Below are 20,903 nucleotides of genomic sequence, written 5' to 3'. Positions count from 1 at the left end.
GGCCAAGCCCATGTGGGACTCTACAGGGCCGTGAATTCCAGACAGTGTGGTACTTTGGGGACCTCCAATGTAACAGCCTCTAATGGCCGTTGATCACGTATTCACAACTAATGTTCGAGTATTAACAGTTTTAAACGTGTTTTCATTTATTATCTCATTCTGTTTAACAATTATCCTTGAGGAATAAATAAATGTCACCCCTATTTACAAAGAAAGAACCTGGAGCTCGGAAATCTGGACGCCTAAAATCCCGCAATTACGAAATGGTAGAATTGACACTTGAACTTAGATTTTTTTTTTTTTTTTACTGCAAGTCCTGTGTTTTTCTATTATATCACAGAAATCTTGTTTTTGGCCAGTACAGTCTGTGTTCGTATAATATTTCCAAGTTTTGAAAATTTGTTGACAAATTTGTTAACGAAACGTCATTCCAGGACCTGCCTGCATGTGATTTTCAGGTGGAAAAATACCCTTCTAAGGGGCCTGAAGCGGGAGCAACCAGCCTGCCCATCTCGGGGCTCTCGGTGTCCCCAGAAGGGTGTCACATTGCTTATTTCGTTTTCTAGAGTACTCGTCTCACACATACCGACAATTGGATCAATTAAGACCAAAGAAGATAGCAAATCCTCCACCAAGGAATTCACATGCTGAAAAGAAAGAACGAGCCCTTGGGGAAGATGCATTAATACCGGAAGCTCAGCAGCAGCTGAGAGGCCGAGCGGAGACTGCGTGCCGCGGGCCCGGCTGCTTCACGGCCCCTGACTGCGACGGCGGACACAGGTTCCGTTTGCGCTGGACTGTCCTGCCGTCCCCCGCACGCTCACTTCTGTGTCGTTCTGCTTCCCTCCCCTGACCTGATCGCCCGGGGCCTCCTCCCTCCGAATCATCAAGCATCGTACGGCTTCGAACGGCCTCGCCCTGACTGAAGCATAAGGCTTTACACAGTCTGGAGGGCGGGGATACGGGCCTTGCTTATTTTCGAAGCCACCCAGGTGATCCCGACATGCAGGCAAGTTTGGGGACCAGGGCCCTAAGGAGAGTGGGAAAGGACGGAACTTCTAGATGGAAACAGAGAGTCGTGGTTTAGCGATCTGTTTATTTCAAGAATGGTTTCTGCTTTCTGCTTCCTGCACCCTGTTCCCTGCTTCGCCCCAAGCTAAATGCTGGAAGGTTAAGAAGGCCTAACAGTCACGGGACAGTCTACCTACTTCTTCCAAAGCCGTCTCCCAGCTCATACATTCCCAGTCCGGGTGAAGCACCCCAGCCCCCCGCCACCTGGCTCACTCCCATTACCTTACAGGCTAATGGCAGCCATTGGCTCTCGTAAGAAAATACCTTCTTCATGATAATAGTGTTGCACGTTAAACATACACCTTTTAATTCAGAGGGGCTCAAGGGAGGGGAGAGTTGGAGAGAGACTCACAGACAGCGGCCGTGGATTGAGTGGACGTTTTCCGCCACCTACTGGACATTCTAGGATGTGCTATGCACAAGTCACCTGTAATCACAGGGCCTGAACGGTGCGGAATCTCCTTATACTTATTTATAAAAATCTTGGGAGCATTGCCAAATAGCTAGACATGATTGTTTTGCAGGTGACCTTTCAGAAGGCCAGATAGTCCCTACAACGTGCTTTTTACTTTAGTTTCTTATGATCACTGTTTCTTAAAAGCCGAAAATCTAGATTATCGAGAATTGTTCCCAAGCGTATGTTGTGATTCAAAGACCTGCCATCTCCCCGCCCTTTCGACACCGGAGCCCCTCGGGGCTCGGTGATTGGACCGCCTCACCTGGCCACCACCTTCACACTCTCTCCACAGACATTCATGCCCGGCAGGTCTGTCGCCGGGTCAGACTTTCCGCCGAATCGCCGGTTCGCCGACCCTGCTGTGTACGCGGCGTCTCTCCTTGGACGTCGAACAGACACGTGGAGCCTGACCCGGCTCCATCTCCGCTCGTCCTTCCGGTGCACCCCTCCCCTTCCCGCGCCCCCCCCCCCCCACCATTCACGTCTCCTCTGTCTCTCTTCCCACTTCAATAAATGGCGACTCTGTCCTTCCAGTTCTTTCTCCGGGAACACCGGAGCCATCCTTGACTGTTCGGCTTTCATCAGACTGCACGTTAAGCCCATCGGGAAATTCTTCCGGTTTTTCCAGAACCCTAACGGCGCCGCCGCACTGCGACCCCCGGTCTGAGCCTCCCTCCCCCCACCTCATGGTTGTGGCCGCCCCCTAGTGTCCCTCCAACCGTCCACGCCCCCAAAGCAGCCAGGGTCGCTCGGTCCTGGCCCAGAGCACGTCCCTCCTCCTCTGCAAGCCGCGGCCCTTGCGATGGCCGTCGTGGCTGCGGGTCCGGCCCCCAGCGCGTTGCCAACCCCGCCGAGGACACCTCTTCCCCGCTCGTGTTACTCCAAGCCCACACTCTGTCCCCGCGGGGACCTTCCTGCCCCTGGACATCGTCCTCTCACTTTCTTGACCGAGTCTTAACTCGGGTCTCAGCTCCTCTGCAGGCGACTCCCCTTCCCTCCCCGCCTGGCTCCCCCCTCCTGAGCACTTATCGGTTGTCCAACATGCGCCACATTTCACGTACCTGTCACCCACTTCCCGTCCCTCCCCACCCGGCCCTCTGGCCAGAGTGGGCGGGGTTTCACCTGCGTGTCCCTTGCTGTATCGCCCGTCCCTGAACACCAGACCTTAATATTTAATAAATGAATCATACGTTTAGTTCACCTTAATGGATGGCGGAAGGTACTATATGATTGGAAAAATAAGGAGAGAACAGACTTGTAATTATTTCCTGATGTTAAAACGGCTACCTTTAGTCTTTTTCTCATTACATTTGCACACCATCACCTCGTCCTGACTCCTTCAGTGAAATGCACCATTACAATCTGTATCAACAAAATAACACCCTAGTTCTAGTCTTGGCACTTGACTTCAGGAAGGTTACAATACCTAAAACTTCCTTGAGTTCTTTCAGCGACGTTTGCCAACTGAACCCGGTTAAAATGCGGCAAAGAACCAGCAAACACTGGGTTCTACTGAGCGCTGTTCCGGGGGCCGCTGCTCGTCCTTCCTGCTTCCCCTACAGGTCACGGCCTTGGGGAACGCACGGATGGGACGTCCGGAAGCCCACGGAGCAGCGTTTGCCACCACTGACCTGCAAGTTCATTTTTATGCGCATGTTAAAAAAGATAAGGAATGTGGTATTTTCTGGAGCATGACTGCTTTGACAACAGAGTATTTCTGAACGTGCCTTTGTTTCTTCAAACGTTTATGTAGCACTGAAAATGCCACCTCAAGCTGCCCAAGTCCAAAGTCTCCCACAGATGACTGGACAGTGATAATAAGCTCTCTAGCTTAGCTTGTCACAGTACATGACACACATCATGCTGGATAAATACTGTGACTAACGTAGGTACGACACACGAGCCAATGGAAATGCTGCTTTGAGATCAAGAGGTAACAGGTGCTGACTAACAAATAGAAACCGAACAGGTCAAGGCGTGCTGGACATTTAATGATCTCGCAGCGTAAAACGACTGATGAAAATGTGTCATTTTAAAATGTTACTGTGAAGAATTATGATTTTGTCTTAATAAATGTAAAAATGTTCCTCAAAAAGCATATAAAGTCCAATGAAACTAAGTAAAATTACTTTTATTTTTATAAATAGATAATTCATTATACGAACAATTTCTAGCAGAATGTTAGCTGTTCATTATCTGCTTTAAGTATGAAATGTATGCAACAGTTAAGTTACATCTCTCTATAACCTTCATGCAGCTACTCTTGTTAACTTCCCAAAATTCCCAACACTATTGCAAAGACATGATAAGTAGCATATTTGTCATAAAGTGTCACCTTTGCTGCGTCAATAGAATATGATCTGCTTATGTCAAAGCTGCCAGTTATGGATTATAATACGAGAGTTTACTGAATTTTATAGAAGCAGCGAGCATATCCACGTCTTCATTCCCTATGCGGTAGTATGATCCACGGCGATGTCACTGTGAACATCAGTAACTAGGTTCTCAAACACTGGCACCTAAGAGAAACAGACCCCCCGGGCAGAGAGCAAGAGGCTGGCGCCAAGGACTGCTGGACGCTCTGTCAGGAAACGGCATGTAACAGAGAGAGGAACGATTCTGTAATCAAAATACAGTGGCATTTAATTATTATTTTTTTTTCTATAGACAGCAAAGTAAAATTAATGCTATTACTCCACGTATTCTGGAAACTGCAGCTTCAAATATTAAATGTTTTACAGCAAGGAATATTTGCAGATGTTATTTTTAGTAGCATGGCCATATATTTAAAAAATGCTCTGATTCTATGTAGCTTTTCTCAGGAGAGTAAACTATGACTTAATCACTCATTTGGATATAACATCGATTCAGAAGAGCACAATCTGTCCATTCTCCGTGACGAAATGTTCGGTCCGATTCTGACGCTTTAAGCAGATGTCAATCCTCGTGGAGCCGCGGTGCAGATCCGGGTTCATCCGTGTCAGTGCTCGGCACAGGGCCTGGCTCGCGACAAGCTCTCAGCACACGTTACTACTATTATTTCTATGAAGTGCATCAATCCATTTATAATAGGAAAATTAGCTAATGCCCCAAGAGAACGATCAGGAGATAAACCTACAGAGCTACAACTTCTTTTAATGATTACGCAGCCACTACATCCCAAGTTTGCATATGTACTAAACTGTTTCAAATATTACAAACTATTTTTAAGCTCACGCTATACCTGTCTGCTAAGTCTTTGCTATGGCCTCTGACCTAAAGCAATACCACTCTGACAGGATGTGCACATTAGAAAACCATAGAAAAACAGTGCACACCAAGATCGGACCAGGCGTTGAGCGGTCACTGCCCAAGCAAAGCAGCAGAGGGACCAGCGTAATTCAGGACAACTTAGCTCCTTTGGGTTTAAAGGTTTTCCTTTTTCTTTTTCAATTAGAGTAGGTATTCAGTATTACTTTATTAGTTTCCGGTGTACAGCCTAATGGTTTTTTCTTTACATCACGCCTTATTTGACTTCTGCAAAACCTGCCGCCCTGTCTTCTCTCTGAGAGAAACACGAGCTATGACAAGGTTCTGTCCTCTAAGGAAAAAACTCCTTAGAAAGGTTCTTGTAAAAGCCACTGTAGGTTCAGAGAGACTGGAATGAGGTGCTGGGCCACCACTGTAAGAGTGAGTTCTTGAATGGTCTCGGCAAACCAAAAACACTGATTTTTTGAGTAAATTATAGATACGGACGTACGTAAAAGATTTGATGAAGATTTTCTAATGTTTAACTATAAATAACTTTTTTTTTCCCACCAGAAAAGTTGATTGACTCAACATAACAAGTCTGTGCTACAATTAACAATATGATGAAAGAAAAAGTCTGTACAAACAGACCCCTGTCATTCTTTTAGTATCGAATAAGAAGGAAAATAAATTTTTTGTGTGAAGATACACCACACCTGAAACCACATGATTCTGGCCTACAGCATGTTATTCTGTGACTATTACCACCCAGAATTTGGGGTGGGGGGAACCCACCCCTCAAACGCGCCCTTCAGAGGCACAGTGAAGTCTCCCCGCGTTGTCCTGGTTAAAAGGAGTGTGGAGGCGAAGCGCGACCCCTCTCCGCGGAAGTCGAAAACCGAGAACAAGTACCCTGAAGGCAGAGTCCCTCTGAGCGCGCTGTCATTCTACGGGCTTCGGGGAGGTCGCGCCGCGGTGTCGCCCCGTGCGCAGCGGAGGGAGCCCGAGCGCACCCCGGCCCTGTGTTTTAGGAGACGCAGCAGCCCGTGTCCTTCTGGGGCTTGATGTCGGGTTCCTTTACAGGTTTCACCGCCTCTTCTGGCTTGGGTTTGGCCTAGAGAGGAAGAACGACAGGGCGTGAGAACGCCAGCTGAGGTTTGGAAAAGGGGCACTGTGTTTTTCCCGCTTCAGATTTTAAAGATGCACCACGAAACCGCACCGAGACGGGGCCAGCTCTTCCAGCAGCCACACGCGAGTCCCCCCAAGACGCAGCCAGAGGTGACATTTCAGTGAGGGTGGACGCCCGACGGGCAGGCAGAAACCGAGCGACGGTGCTCTACCCCCTTCTGAGGAGGGAGAGCGAGAGGCGAGCCACGCGCGGGGACCCTCATGTCTGGAGCGCACTCGTGAGGGTGACAGGCTACGTGCGCATCTCAGAGGCTGAACGGGACACGGAGAGGCCTGTTCTCGGGAAGACCGGTCCTGGTGTGGGCAGGAAACCGTATCACACCACCCGATCTCAAGGCAGGAGCCGGCTGCAGAGTAACCCCTGCGCCTTCTCCCAGGCCCTCCTTCGTGGAAGTCGAGCCTCGACACTGCCCCTCGCCCCCATCTGCGTTCGCGCACCAAGACGGGCTTCCATAAAAACGAACAGACGCAGCCTCATTTTACCCCTGGATGGCGTGCGTCGCGGGCTGCTGACTTGAGGTCACATCTCCAAGTGCCCTGCACTACGCTAGACGGGAAACAGAAACCCGGGTGAGCCCCCCTCGCAGAGCAGCTCTGACAAGCTGGAAGAGGGCAGGACGGAGTGCTGAGACAGGTCGGTGAGTCAGGGACAAGGTCAGAGGACGGCCGAGGCCCCGGGCCTCACGTCCGACGGCCCTGCGCCGGCTCCGACCCCTCCCCGAGCCCGCGCGCTCGTACGCTGTCATCCTTGGGTCGCTTGGTGAGGTCGAACGCGGCCAGCGCCTCCGGCGTCCACTGCGCGCTCGCGGGCGGAAACGCGAAGGGCACGGGCTCCACCAGGCCGTAGTTGGCTTTGAGCTCCAGCTGCGGGGCGTCGGTCGGGACTTTCTGGAAGTAGCTGCAAAGGAATTGAAACAGCGACTCACTCCTCCGTCCGTCGGCCGCGTGGCCGTCTCACTGCGTCCGAGGCCCTGCGCTAGGAAACGGCCGCTGAGTGACGCAGCGGGGACTTTCGTGCCCCGTGTCGCTTACGGAGGAGGTGACGCGAGTCATGACTCGCCGTGAGCTGCAAGGCAAAGGAGCTGAGGCTCTGGGGGACGCAGCGTCACGGGCGTGGGAAAGGAAGTCCATAACTCGGATTTTGGGGTTCGAGGATGCTTTCCAAAGGAAGTGATGGGAGTTAAACTGGGCACGTGCGAGGGTGCACAGGAGCTCGGCGCGGCCCGCCGAGATCCCAGGGGGAAGAGCCTAGAGGGGAAACGGGGACGAACAGGTTCTACCGACTGACGCGGGGGAGAAGGGCCGTTCGCACGACGCCGGTTAAACCGCCTGACGGGCGCAGCATGCGTTTCTCTGCCTGACAGGCGGCTGGCACCACGGCGCGATGAACGCGCGGGAGGGGCCGCGGCGAGGCACGGTCGGGGCGGCGCGGGCTGCGAGCCACGACTGCAGCGCGACTCTGAGATCCGCGTTCGCACATCGTCACCAGAGGCGGCACAGAAGTCGGGCCCGACACGGGCGAACTTTACGTTATCACCTGAGAGAGCGGATTAACCGCGGTCCACAGCGAAATCTCTGGGAGCAGATCACGCACACAGACCCCCAAGCGCGGAGCAGGAACAGGGCAGGCGTTTCCCGGCAACGGCCCGCGTGGACGTGAGCCTGGGCGGCTCGGACCGGGCCGCGCGCGGGTCAGCGTGCGCTGCCAGCCCGGTTTCTGTGGAGTGCCGGGCGCTACTCACATGAACCCGTTCTCCCGCTGACACTTCTCCAGGGTGTTCTTCACCAGGCTTCCGAGCTTCCTGAAGAACAAGTGTCCCGAGGGCCTGACCGTTGGCCCAGGCCCTTTGGTTTCTCCGTATTCTTTGCACAATGCTTCTGCCTTTGCGTAAACTGCACGTGACAGGGACAAAGTCGTTTGGTTAGGATTCAGGTTTGATTATTTATACTAAAAACGCTTTACACCGGGGATGGTGGAGAATTCTGCTGCTCTTTAGCTAGTGTGACAGCAACACACATAACAGTGGGGGGGGGGGGGAGGGAATTTTCTACAGATTTTAGATTTTCAAAATGTTTTATGTTTTCTCCAATTACCTCAACCCCATTCGCTTTCGTGAACTGAGCCAGAATTCCTTCTAAACGCCTCACCCCTTTATGATAAAACACGCTTTTCAAAAAAGAGTTCCTACTCCGGCACAAACACTCACGTTTCTCGGCTTCCTGGAGGGACCTGATGGCCTCGCCACATTTGTCACTGGCCAGCAGGGTCTGCCCGTGGTAACAGTAAGCCTGGTGGGGGGACGCGCGTCACTCACTCTCCCCTGACCGCTGCCCACCAGCCCCGATCCACCACACGCGCGGCAGAGGAGTGGACGCTCTGTCCACGGTCTGAGGTTTCGGGGTGATCCTTACGTTAATTTACTTGAATAAGTGGAATTATGTCATGGTTTCGAGCCAAACCAGCCTTCCGAGCCCCTGGCAGCTCCCACTCCGGCCCACGGTGGCTGCGCCAGCGGCCAGCGACCGTGGACAGCTGTCCACTGCCTGTGAAACTCAGCCTGGCGAGATGACAGACCCAGCACTCGGCGGGCAGAATGACAGTAATTTACACCGTTTCGGGGTTATAGATACTTACATAAGCTGTGTAGAAACACATTTTCAAGAGAAGATATTTTCTCCATTTAGCAGAGTAGGCAGGCTCCAAACTGGATAAAGTATGATCTAAAGTTACATTTTAAAAAGCAGAATATAATTTCACCCTGATTCACTAGAAGCCTTTAAGTTCATGTGTTCAGATGCTAAAAGCAGAATGCCATTCAAGCCTAAAACCCCAGCATTTACACATTTTTTAAAAACCTCGCTTTATTTAAAGTGATTTGTTTTTCCCATAACTCTATTTGAATTCCGTGAGACTAAATACCACGGCCCCTCTTCAATACGATGATCCACGCAACTTAAGTTTAACACAATGATAAAAACAGGTATGACTAAGAAGTTCAAGGGAAGTACGAATCACACCTCATACCATCAAATTTTAAAACTGGTGTGACAGCGAGGCCCAGAGGAGCCCCGTCGCCCAGGTGAGACGCACACGGGCTGCGCCGGCCCCACGCGCCGCCCCGTCTGGGCCTGGCGAGCCCCGCCGCCCACCTCTCAGGTCTGCGTCTCCCCCTCCATCTCCTACTCTGCTGTCTGCTCAAGCTTCATCGTCCCCTCCAGGGACCATCCTCCTAAGTGCCTGGAGAGCCACACCCATGCCTCATCCAGGGACCACAGGACCCGTGTTAAATGCAAACCCGATCGCGTCACATGACTTCATTCTCTTTTAAGTGGGTCCCCACGGTGTACTGAATAAAGGCCAAACCTCTCAGAGAGGCTTGCAAGCCACTGTGGGACCTCGCACCTCGCACGCTCACCTCCCACGCTCACCTCCCCGAGCGTTCCTCCTCTCTCGCCCTGTTTCAGCTGAGCATCTGGGTCCCGGACGAGCTGCGTCCCTCCCTCTCTCTGCACAGACTACGGGACACGCGCTCCTCCTTACGCTAACGCTTCCCAGCAAACAGAACTTCTACTTCTACTTCTACTTCGGAATACGGCTCCCACACCACACCGCCTGCCGGGGGAAAGCCTTCTCTGGCACGCCCGGGCCCTGCGGGGTTTTATCTCCCGGCCATCGCGGTGCGGTTCCGAGCCTGTCTCCTTCTCTGGACCGTGGCTCTGTTCTGATCTCTCGTTTAACCAACAACTAAAACAGTAACCATGCCATGAACTGAAGCGTGTGCATGTTTTTGAAATAAGTGAATGAAGAGAAAAATAGGCTAATGAGAAAATCTGAGTTTTAGTCCCAGCTTCCCACCTGCTAGCAGTTCAATTGTGGGCCAGTTATGTTAATTCTCTGGATTTCGGTGTCTTGTCTAAAGATAGCAACTACGAGGTTGTTGCAAAGACCAAAAAAATTTCAAAAGCAAAAGAGCTGTAAAATGATTAGACGTAACTGGTTAAAAAACATAGCATTCTCCTTTCCATTAGAAGCTATGCAGCATGTTAACTGTGAATAGCTCTAATTCTTTTATTTTCTTTTAAACAAAATTAATAAAAATATGGCAGATATTACTCCAGTTTTGCAAATAATGAAACATCTGAGAATCGTTACGGTTTGCTTGTTCCCTGTGGAGCCGAGGGGATGATCTGAACATCTGAAGGCTAACAATACAACAGGAAGAGCGCACTGACCCGCTTTCTGATAGAAATTGGCCGTTTCGAAGGCCAGCGCCGCGATCAGGCCGGGGGCATGTTTCAGCTCAATAGCTCGGGCGATTGTCACTGTAACCAGAACATGACACAATGACTATGTTGTTCCATTCACCTGCAGTCACTCTACGTTCAATTATCACAACAAAGCTTAGTCTGACAATTTGAGGTTTGAATAGTTTGTCAGAGGTTTTAACATGAAAAGCTACAGAAAATGCAAACAAACAGAATACTGAGCTTGTTGGTTTGGATACCATTTCTTTAAATAAATCACTAGCCAATATCCAGCTAATTGCAGAAAATTACCACTACAAAAGAGCATGATGTAAGAGGAAATGAATACTTTGAGGGCACTGGAGTCTGAAATAAAGAAAAACAAAAGCCTACAAAGTTTCTTGTTTTCACCTTAAGTCTTCATTTATTTCCTGCTATTGAAAGCTGAAGATTTCAAGCCAAGCTACATAATGGAAGAGGAAAAAGGAAGAGCCCGGCATGGTGGGGGTGGAAAAGATGAGTTAGGAATAAATTCTCCGCTGTCAGAAACAGCACGAAATCAAAGTCCTCTCTAAAAGAGCCATTAAACTGTGAGGCCTTTTCTTAACAAAAATTGAGGCAAATTCTAAAGGCAAAGTTATTCCTTTCTATAAATGTCTTAAACTCTGAACCTCAATTCCAGCTTATTCTGATTTTGGAAAAAGAAGAATAAAGGCTGAGAAAGACTCCTTCAAAAAACAAAAACTCTTCCAACAGGTAGGATACCTTCTTGAGCTTCAGCCTGACACTGGATAATATAAGCTTCTATCAGCCGCGCTTCTAAATCTCTCCCCTTTTCTGCAGGTGTGATAAGCTTTGGGATGTGAGCTTCCTGAGAAAGAAAATCAGAAAAGCCATATTTAGTCTAACCCAGTTGTGAAAAAAAGAAAATGGAAGCTGACACATTCAGTTTGAAGATTTATCAGAAATTTAGGGTACTAACAGAAAAATGTGACAAAAAAGGAAAACAAAACTAAGCTTACAGAGAATAAAAGCTGCTGTATACTGAAACTTTTCCAGCTTTTTAAAAAGCTTTTGTAAAAATAAGAAATCCAAGAGCAAAATCTGGGTCAGAATAGACTGGTTTGATATATGTCCTATCTTCATCTCAGAAAACGTTCAACTGAAACAGTAACCAAAGTTCCTTCTCCATGACAGCCAGAACTGTCCGTTTGCATTAATAACTGCAGATATGAAGAAGACTACATTTCTATAGCTAAGCCAGGGTCACAGCCTCTGAAGTGCTGTAAAAGCACTTTATTTTATCACGAGACAATCCAGCATCGGCCTCCAGGAGGATTTACCCCCAAGCTTAGTTTTGCAGAAGCACCAGGTAGAGGATAACGGGAAACGGTGAGAACCATCGATCGTGCTGTTTTCTCCTATCTTTTCAGAGGAGACAGAAAAATAAGCAGTGAACCACGACTTGAATTTTCTAATTGTAAAATTCACTGCTGATCTCCTGAAATGGAGACACTTAATATCTATAATTGGCCACATTCATTAACCTAAGGAAAACATACTAGTTTTTTCCATGTAATGAAATAATCTCCTCCCCCATCCTAAATAAAAATTATTCAAGAATGATAAGCATTAAGAACATATTTCATTATTATTATTTTACCTTTAAGTGTTTAAAAATCCCAGCTGCAGTTTTCAGGCTTCGATGCACCTCTTTGGCTTCGTCTTCTGTTACGCTTAAAGACAGGAGGACATCACTCAGAGGAGGAGGCCCGTCTCTGCGGTCCCGGCCCACGGCCACTGCCTCCCACGGTCACTCGCGCTTCTCACCACTACTTTTATTTTTTTCCCTTTTAACACCAGGCTCCGTGACTCTGATAACTCGGATGATGACATTATGAGGCAACCTTTCATTTAGCAGAAGTGGCACCTTTTATCAATAGCCTAGACTGTTTAATGCAGCTCCCTACACTGAAAAAATAACACACATGCACAGAAGCCCTTCCCCTCTAACTTACTTTTCTTTTCCAGCCAGTCTTGAAGCATATTTGGTATACCATAAAGCTACATTAAATCCCATGGAAATTAATTCAAAAACAGCATCCTGCTGGGCACTAGAATTAGAAATACGATCATTAAGTTTTGCCAATTAATGAGATCTCTCTACATGTCTACATGTCTATTGTACATCCAGCTCAAAATTATAAAGACTATCTGTTAACTGTGAACAGAAAATGGTCCTTGTGTTTAATATAGGCAGGGACACACACACACACACACACACACACACACACGTAATTAACAATGAATGACTGACTAAACACAATGGCTCAGGATGTACTTCATAGTAGTAAATGTGAGAATAGCAGTTATCCCCAGAGGTTATCCTGTATAGAGTAGCTTTAAAAACACAGATTTCTGGGACTTAAACCCAGAGTTAGAAAGTCTGGGAGGGGCCTGGAATCTGCATTTTTAACAAGTACCAGTTGATTCTGGAGCAGGTGGTTCTTACGCCACATGCTAAGAAAATGGAATTCAGAGGAGAGGCGGTTACAGGCCAGGATGACTACAGAAGGCCTCATGGTACCCGGTCTGGACTGTCCTTGAAAGGTGGCGCCAAGGGCAGCAGAAGGACGTCTCGGGTGAGGAATGACGCTGTGAACGCACAGGAAGTATAGAAATTTCCCCGACAGCAGGGACCCAACGCGCCTGACTGGAGCAGATGGTCTGTGAAACGAACCGAGGAACAGAAGGGCGAAAAGCCAAGCGGAAGCGGAACCGCAGGTTTTGAACGCCAAGGCGATCAGTGCGCTACGAAGAGAAAGGTCTCAAAAAATGAGCGTATCTGGTATCTGGTTTCCTGCAGATTCTATTACTTAAATATGACACAAAGATGGCAAAAGCTTATTAAGCAAGTAAGATAATACTAATTTTTAACCACTATCGTTCTGGTAAGACCCTGAAAATTCTCCATACCTTACCTCATTTATTGCAAATGATGAAGGAAACAAAAGTAATATCCTTATTCTACACATGTAATCCTGATATTAAAAAAATTTCCCAAAGGGAAGAAACTAGAATGATTTTACTTTGTATTTTTTTATTTAAGGTGCCTCCACCTTAAAAGGAATAGAGACACGTGGAGACATTTAGATTTAAAAAAACTTTTTACAAAAAAATAATTATTCAAAAATAACTTATAAGCTATCTCGTTTAACACGTTATAACATAAAAAATGACAATAACGAACTTTTTAACAGTTTCACCCTGCTGCAAAAATTTCCATGCATAGCTTAACCCTTTCCCCGTTCACCTCGAGAACTCTCGCTGGCGGGCGCTTGCAGAGGCAGCATTCGCCCCAAGACAACTCGCAGATCGCAGCCCTAGCCTCGGCCCCAAAGTCTGCCATGGAGGTTCTTGCTTTCATTATTCTCGCATCGCTCTCGTGTATGGATAGTCTTTGGAAACGACATTTACAGCTTTCTATTTTTAGCAGTTCAATGGCTGAAAACGCCAAATGCCAGAAAACGCGGTGTTCCTACGTGGGATGTTAAATGAACACGGGCAGCAAGTTGCATTGTTTTTTTGTTTTTTGTTTTTTAACGGAAAGGGGTTAATAGCTTATTCTTTTCATCGTTGAGAATTTTCAAATCAATTATATCTGGCGATCTCATAGAGATACCTAATCTGTAACTTCATCTTTAAATAATGACCGTTACGGTAAGTTATGTGAGTTTCATGAATAACTCCCTTTTAATGCGAGTTATTTCAACCTGCCTTGCTCCGAAGACTCCAATCTATTGCACCTAATGTAAATAGCAGTCGGAGTACATAGTGATACCATGCATTGTCTATTAAACAAGCAGCAAGAATAAAGTAACTTAAAAATCTCAGATGTCCAGAACATTCAGTATTATTACTTAAGGCCTTCATCACATTAATTCTTTACTGTGTCGTAAAACTATTCAAAAATGCTATCATGGAATCCAAATTTGGCATGGTGGAAAAAAAGTATCAAATTTATATAATTCAAAAACGCTTTGCATTTTGCCAAAGTTTTATAAAGTAATAATAACTTTGATTATATATAACGGAAAAAAATTTAAAGAAAAACATTCCTTAATTTTAGATGAAGCACAAAGCTGTCATAGAAAGAAAAACAAAATGAGGACTTGAAAAATCTTAGTATCTCTGACTACTAAAATGTGGGAAGGATGCCTCGTTAGTCCCCAGCTTGATAGCTAATTTGTGAATTCTACATCCAAGACTCCCAGGAAAGGAAGAACACTGACATTCGGTCAATGAGCATTCAAGACGCCTGGTGTCCGAGTCACTTTACGCAACTTTTCCTAGTTCGTTCCTCACAAAAGCTCTGTCCTCTGTACCCCAGCACAGTGGAAGCAGCAGGCGTTCGCGGAGGGAAGAGTGACAGCGCCTCTAGGGCGTGGGAAGCCAGGCCTACCCTGGTCTCCAGCGATCTCCATTTCCCTCCCTTCTGACGTTACAAAATGGTGATGCTAAAGCGAATTGAGATAAAGATGCGACCATTTAAACAGCCCGATGGTGTAAAAAAAGAAGCAAACAAAAATTTGGCATCATTATGTTTCCTGTCCTAATCAGATCTCTGTGAATTAGTTTCATAAGAGCGATGAGGAAGTTCGAGGGAAAGTTTTTAATTAGGGCAGAAAGAGTAAAGAGAAATTAGGAAGAGTGAGTCAAAAAGAGTAAGGAGCTAGGAGGAAACTAGGGAGAAAGAGAGAGAGAGACTGACCAAAGACGTCTGAACTTTCCATCAGAAAAGTAGAGGGGGAACCAGAATCCTGCTCTGCTTTGAATGTAGGCAGAGACCGGAAGCCAGCACTGGCTTCTGAACTCCCCAACCGTTCTCTGTACAAAGTCAAGACTGTTCTAGTTAATGTCTCTCGATGATCTCAGAAATAGATCTGGTCTAGGAGAAACAAATTATGCTTTTACTTAACAGAATGTATAAAGAGTTTAGGTAAAACTCTAAAACTTAACTTCCTGCTGGGAAAATGCTGATCGCATCTATATTTTATTTCTTCAAACACAGGGGCTGTGAGTTAACAGTGGCTAATACTGCCAAACTGGCTTCGACTTGTTCCTATTAGCACTGCTCACCTGGGGACCTGTCCTTGTAACGTGTCGGTCCACTTGAAATTCTGAATATATCGTAACTTGCTTTCTTGGCTAGATTCATCCAATGAATTTATGAAACCTATACAAAGATACAAAACATTTCAGTTTTAGAAGAAATATCAAGTGCTCTGCTTAGAAAATTTGTCAGATAATGACTTTTCCAGGTACCTGAACGAAACTTCTAACCCCTTCCCTCCCTGTCTGTATCTCACGCCTCCTCCTAAGGTAACATAATACGAAATACACACACGTTTAATTTTCAAAATGTTAGAAGAACCATCCTGTATTCTCATATTTCTGAATCTCGGGCATACCAAACAATACAGCCTGGAACCAAAAGGAAATGTGAACTTCTGTATAGCTGTCTTTTAGAAACTCTGAAATTCATATACATAACCAACCTTGCAAAAGGGAAAAATATGAATCCGCTGCAGTCTTCATCATTTCTGGATTACAGCTCACATCAGTGAACAGTTCAAGCAGTCGTGCTCGGGATGATCTCAAGTCACTTACGTAAGACAGAAACAGGAGAGCTGAGTGAGCCGTGTTACAGAGAATCTACGTAAAAGTGGCATTCCAAACGTAAAAGCTTTCGAACACCACACACATGTACACATCCCGGCAGGTATGAGTAAGTGCACGGGGATCACTTTGATTAGGACTGACACTGGAGGCGCCTGAAATGTCCAGTAATGATTGTTTGAAAAATTATACTAAGATAAACTGAGTCCAATTAAAGGAGTAAATTATGGATATAATTATGTAATAAAAGTATACAGCAAGTTTTAATTTAAAAAATCAAACACAAGCTCTTAAGATGAAAGGAAGGAATTAAGAGGAAATAAACTAACCGGTTTTATAGAAGAAGTTTTTGAAAAATGGAAATTTAACATCTTTGTGCATGAATTTAGTATCGCCTTAAAATTTCAAAATTTGACCTTATGTCAAAATGTACTTTAAGCAGCAAACAGTATTTTAAAAATAAAATTGTGTTCTATAATTCAATACATAGACACATAAACATTGAAAAACACGTGACCATCAGTCATTTTAAAGTGTCTCCATTCTCCTTTATTCCTCTGCAGCAAGAAATAGTGCAGTCTCATTTCCTCCTTGAAATTCTTTTCTCCCTTGATTCCAGTAACACTAAAATTTCCAAGTTCTCCTCTTATCTCTGAAAGTCCTATGTTTTTTTTCTACCTCTCCTCCTAATTATCACCTCCAAAAACGTTCAGTCTGGCTTCCCCCCGTCTCTCTTTCGAGGTCTCGCCTTTAGTACGACTTTAGATCCAATCCTAGGTCTGCATCTTCTGCTCTAACTTGGTCCTGTTCCAGTCCCACATCTAATTGCAGAAGGCAATCTGCTCAGTGAGGGTTCCAGAAACCTCACTACATGAACAATGACGGAGGACACTTGCGCATAAATGACTAAAGACTCAATTTAAACTGTCAGCACCGAGGGAATCAGGACTGCCTATCTAGAATGTAGTAGGTGCCTAGGACACAGAATGTAGTCGAATTTCTTTGCCGACTGGAAGAATACTAACATCTCCAATGTTGCAAGACTCTGAAGAGCTGTAACGTAGCAGTTGGAAGAGAGCACTGACTTAATCCTACGTGGTCCAGATGGAGTGCTTATTCACTGATACTAGCTCTAAGGAGGCCTACTCCAAGAAAGTAGATGCCAACAATCACATACGGCTGAATGAAAATGGGGCAGGATACCTCAGGAACGTCATTTTTGAGTAACTGAACTAGAAGCTGGGAAGAAGTAATTCCTGGACTAGCAAAAAATCTGAACTTTAAGGCCTTTATAGACTCATATAGTTTGCTAGCTATTTCTAGGATGGTGCTCCAGCGTCACCTGCAACCCTACTTGTATAAAGTTATAGTCATCTTAAAGTTATAGAATTTAAAAAAAATGTACTTTAGAAATATCCAATTTAGGCTGTTCATTTTATTGATTACTAAAAGCTGAGACTTGCTCAATGCTACAGATAAAAGTTAACTGGGACCAACCTCTAAGAGTCGAAGAACAGGACTAGTAAACTATAACCTGTAAATTGTGTTTGCATGGCCCAGGTTTTTATTTTATTTTATTTTATTTTATTTTATTTTATTTTATTTTATTTTGTAAAAATGAACGAAGAAAAATATGCAACATCATCTGTACACAACCCACAAAGCCTAAAATATTTATTATTAAAGAAAAAAATTTGCTCACCTCGTATTGATTTATAAGTCAGTTTTCCTACTTTTGCTTCAATTACTTCTTTCCACAAAAAGCAGCAACTCTCTTGATTTTCATTTACCATCAATGTCCTGATCATCTCATTTCTACATCTCAATACACTGAACACTTTTCGACTTCCGGAGCAAATCAGTCAATCTGGCCAGCTGACTCCTAAATCTCTCTTGCATCTCTCTCTTTTATTCCAAACTGCTCTGTTCACTATCTCTAGAACAAAAGGTTTTCAGTAGAAATGACTTTCTCTTCTCCCTTCTATCTAAATCAGGGAGCAGCAAATTTTCTTCTGTAAAAGCCAGAAGTAAATATTTTAAGCTTTCTGGGTCATAAAGTCTCTATTGGGACTACTCAACTTGCTATATAAAGGAAAGAAGACAAACGTGGCCACAGACGACATGTAAATAAGTGGGGGTGGAGTGGCTGTGTTCCAATAAAATTTTATTTATAAATATAAGTAGTGGCCCAAATCTGTTGGACCTAGTTTGCCAACCCTTGATCTAAGGTATTCGATTTATTTAAACTCCAGCTCAAGTCCTTTCTCCTATACAAATACTAGTCAGGACACGGGTCTCTCCCTCCACATGACTCAATGAATGTACTACCTGGCCAATTAACCACATCCACAAACAATGTTGTGGATCTCTGTACTATTGAAATATATAGCTGAACTCCTTTTTTCTGATTGTTTTAGCTTCTCTGGGACTCACTTACTGATCTAAATTAAGGACCCTGGCCTTGATGGCTGCCAAAGTTGAATAACCTACGATTTAACTCTTCACATCATTTGTAAGTTTATAAGAAGTCTACGGTTAGGGACAGTGTGTTACATACTTCTGTATTGCCCATGGGATCTAAATAAATACCTTGTATCCAAGGGTGGCTCAATCAATACTTGTTGAGCTTGACTGAAACTTACCTGCAAATTTTTGAAGCCGCAGGACCAGTGACTACGCCATAGTAATTAAAAGAAACGGGAGCTGTGGCTTTTAATGGGTTCCTATGAAACCAATGTGTCATTTTCTCCAGATGTTTCCTATAAACAAAAAGGTATGTAACATATAAAACTTAAATGAAATATTTAATAAAATCTGACTCCAGGATATATACACTTTCACATAAGATATATAGAAAACATACACATATAAAAATAAAATACTTCACCGCTGAAAAGACAATCTTGTTTTGTCTATACATAGTAGTCTATGTTTAGATCAGGTCTATTAAAAAATAGCATCTGGAAATTTGCCCACAATAACTGCAATGTTAAATATACTGGAGCAGTCATATTTAAACCTTAAGGCATAAAAATCACCTGGCGAGTAGGTCTTGTTAAAATGCAGGTTCTAATTTGACAGTCTGGGGTAGGACCTGTAATGCTGTTCGTTCCCAAACTACACTTCTGAGCAGCAAAGTACTAGGCTTTGGTTGGCCGGCGTAAGTGAGAAGGGCCCAGGGCCAGATGAATGTAATATCCGAAACGGAGTCCAATGGTGACCCTTGTTTAGTCTGCTAAGGTTGAGAGAAATAGGTTTTAAATTAGCTATATTTCCCACATAATATTGCTGGCTGGTTACAGCATGTTCTATAAATAGACTTTCCACATAATAGTTAATAAACACCAATAATTCATGATTAAAAAAAAACACGACACTTGATCAATAACTTAAAAACCAAAGTAACTGAAAAACTATTAAAGTGAAATGCCAACTTAAAAAAAAAATTAAGGTTAATTTTTTTGGGTTAAAAAAAAAAAGCAGTATGTCACTCTCCTAAAAGTCCTTGAGGTAGTGCAGATTTTACAGGAAGGCACAGCGGAAGACTTAAATATGGCAATTAGATTCCAGGAAGTCATTGACACAAAATCCTGATAGGGTTTAATTTGAAAGCGTTATACAATGTTGTCGATCAACTTTTCTTAATGGGAAAAAAACGTAGGCTCCACAGAATATAAAATAACTACTTTAAAAACCCCTCTTACGCTATTTACTTATTCATGACAAAACCGGTTTTGGAGAGCGCTAGATATTTAATGACAAGAAAAATGTACTGTGTACTCAATAAAAAATTGAGCAAGCTCATTTATGACTCACAACATTTAAGAAGTCCTCCTAAAAAAAATGTGTGTGTATACACACACACACACACACACATTATCCTCTGAACGGGATCCATGTAAACCTCCTGTATAACCGAAGTAAAACGAATACAGCATCTAGAGGCATCTAAGTCGAGCCTTCTAGAGATAATGGCAAACAATATGCGTGATTTTGTGACAGCAAATTTCCCACACATACACTCTCTCCCAAGGCGACCCCCCGCCGCCGAGATGGGCCCCCCCCCCCCCGCGAACCCAGAGGGTCAGCACTGCACTGTCCGCCCGGCCCCGCCCTCCCGCTTCGGGGACCCCGCACCCGCTTTCAGGAACTCGGAGGGTGGGGTCGCGGAACGCCACACCCACCTGCAGGTGCAGGGGGACCTTTGTAGGTGCAGCGCGGCGGTGGGACCGAGGCCGACACCCCACCTGGAGGGGGACCCGGTTGGCGACAGGGTCTCCTGACCCGAGCAGCGCCCCCAAGCCCGGGGCCCTGCTTCCTGTTTACCGGTCTCTCGCACCGTGCGCACCCCGCGCAGGCGCCAACCCCGGCGCCCCTCTTTCCTGGTGGGCGGTTCCGTGAAGAGCAGACACTGACCCCCTGGGAGGGAACGGACCCCCACTCAGCTCCTGAGCCCCCCGAGAATTCCGCGCATCCAGCTTACACCGGCGGTTCACGGGGCCCGCGAGGGTTTCCCTTCGTGGGTTTCAGGGTAGTAGTAGGAGGCTGCCTTTGGGGACAACTATCCGGCAGTCTATGGAGACTGTCAAAGGGGGTGCCCCACCGCTTGGGCCTTCGGGGGGACGACAGCGGCAAGACTAAGGCGGGGAACCCCCGTCCTCCCGACATACTCACCGGGCCTCCGGGGGCTGGACGGCAGGTGCTCGGGGAAGCGAGGCGGCGTCCGCGTCGGCAGGCCACGGAGGGAGGGCGCGGACAGCCGGGCCACCGAGCCTCGGCCTCGCGAGACTGCGCCTGCGCTGCCCGCGGTCACGTGACCGGGCGCCATGACAGCGGCGCGCGCCGCCGGGGGCGTGGCTGCCGCGTCACCGCGGCCGCTCGGGGCGAGGCGCTGGCCCCGCCGCTCCGCCCCGGTGCGTCCCCCCCGAGCCGCGGGCCCGTCTCCGCCGAGCAGGGGCGGGGAGGCCCGGCCGGCCCCGCCGAGGGAGGCGCCGGCGAGCGGGGCGGCCTCAACCTAACTCGGGGCGGGGCGCGG

The 20,903-nt window shown here is 46.4% G+C and overlaps 1 protein-coding gene across 5 annotated transcripts; it reads right to left on the bottom strand.

The window, feature by feature from the left end:
* Nucleotides 1-3,638: 3,638 nt before the first annotated feature.
* Nucleotides 3,639-20,685, bottom strand: BROX (BRO1 domain and CAAX motif containing). 5 transcript variants are annotated; one of them, XM_016165084.2, is made up of 14 exons: nt 20,543-20,664; nt 18,907-19,100; nt 18,511-18,627; nt 15,748-15,854; nt 15,329-15,425; nt 12,208-12,303; nt 11,853-11,925; nt 10,955-11,060; nt 10,178-10,267; nt 8,580-8,665; nt 8,152-8,233; nt 7,687-7,837; nt 6,683-6,842; nt 3,639-5,870 (listed from the first exon to the last, which is right to left on the bottom strand). In XM_016165084.2, exons 3-14 carry the CDS (start codon nt 18,609-18,611, stop codon nt 5,784-5,786), a joined length of 1,236 nt encoding a protein of 411 aa, XP_016020570.1. In that variant the 5' UTR covers nt 18,612-18,627; nt 18,907-19,100; nt 20,543-20,664; the 3' UTR covers nt 3,639-5,783. The 5 variants fall into 5 exon arrangements, with proteins under 5 accessions (XP_016020570.1, XP_016020569.1, XP_016020572.1 ...); XM_016165083.2 differs by having other exon boundaries at nt 18,907-19,103; nt 20,543-20,659; XM_016165086.2 differs by lacking the exon at nt 20,543-20,664 and adding an exon at nt 20,053-20,536.
* Between the last annotated feature and the right edge of the window lie 218 nt (nt 20,686-20,903).

This window comes from Rousettus aegyptiacus, unplaced genomic scaffold, assembly GCF_014176215.1.
Source record: "Rousettus aegyptiacus isolate mRouAeg1 unplaced genomic scaffold, mRouAeg1.p scaffold_m13_p_18, whole genome shotgun sequence".
NCBI lineage: Eukaryota > Metazoa > Chordata > Mammalia > Chiroptera > Pteropodidae > Rousettus > Rousettus aegyptiacus.
The sequence above is the reverse complement of the archived record's forward strand: the minus strand, read 5'-3'. Positions and strand labels throughout refer to the sequence as shown.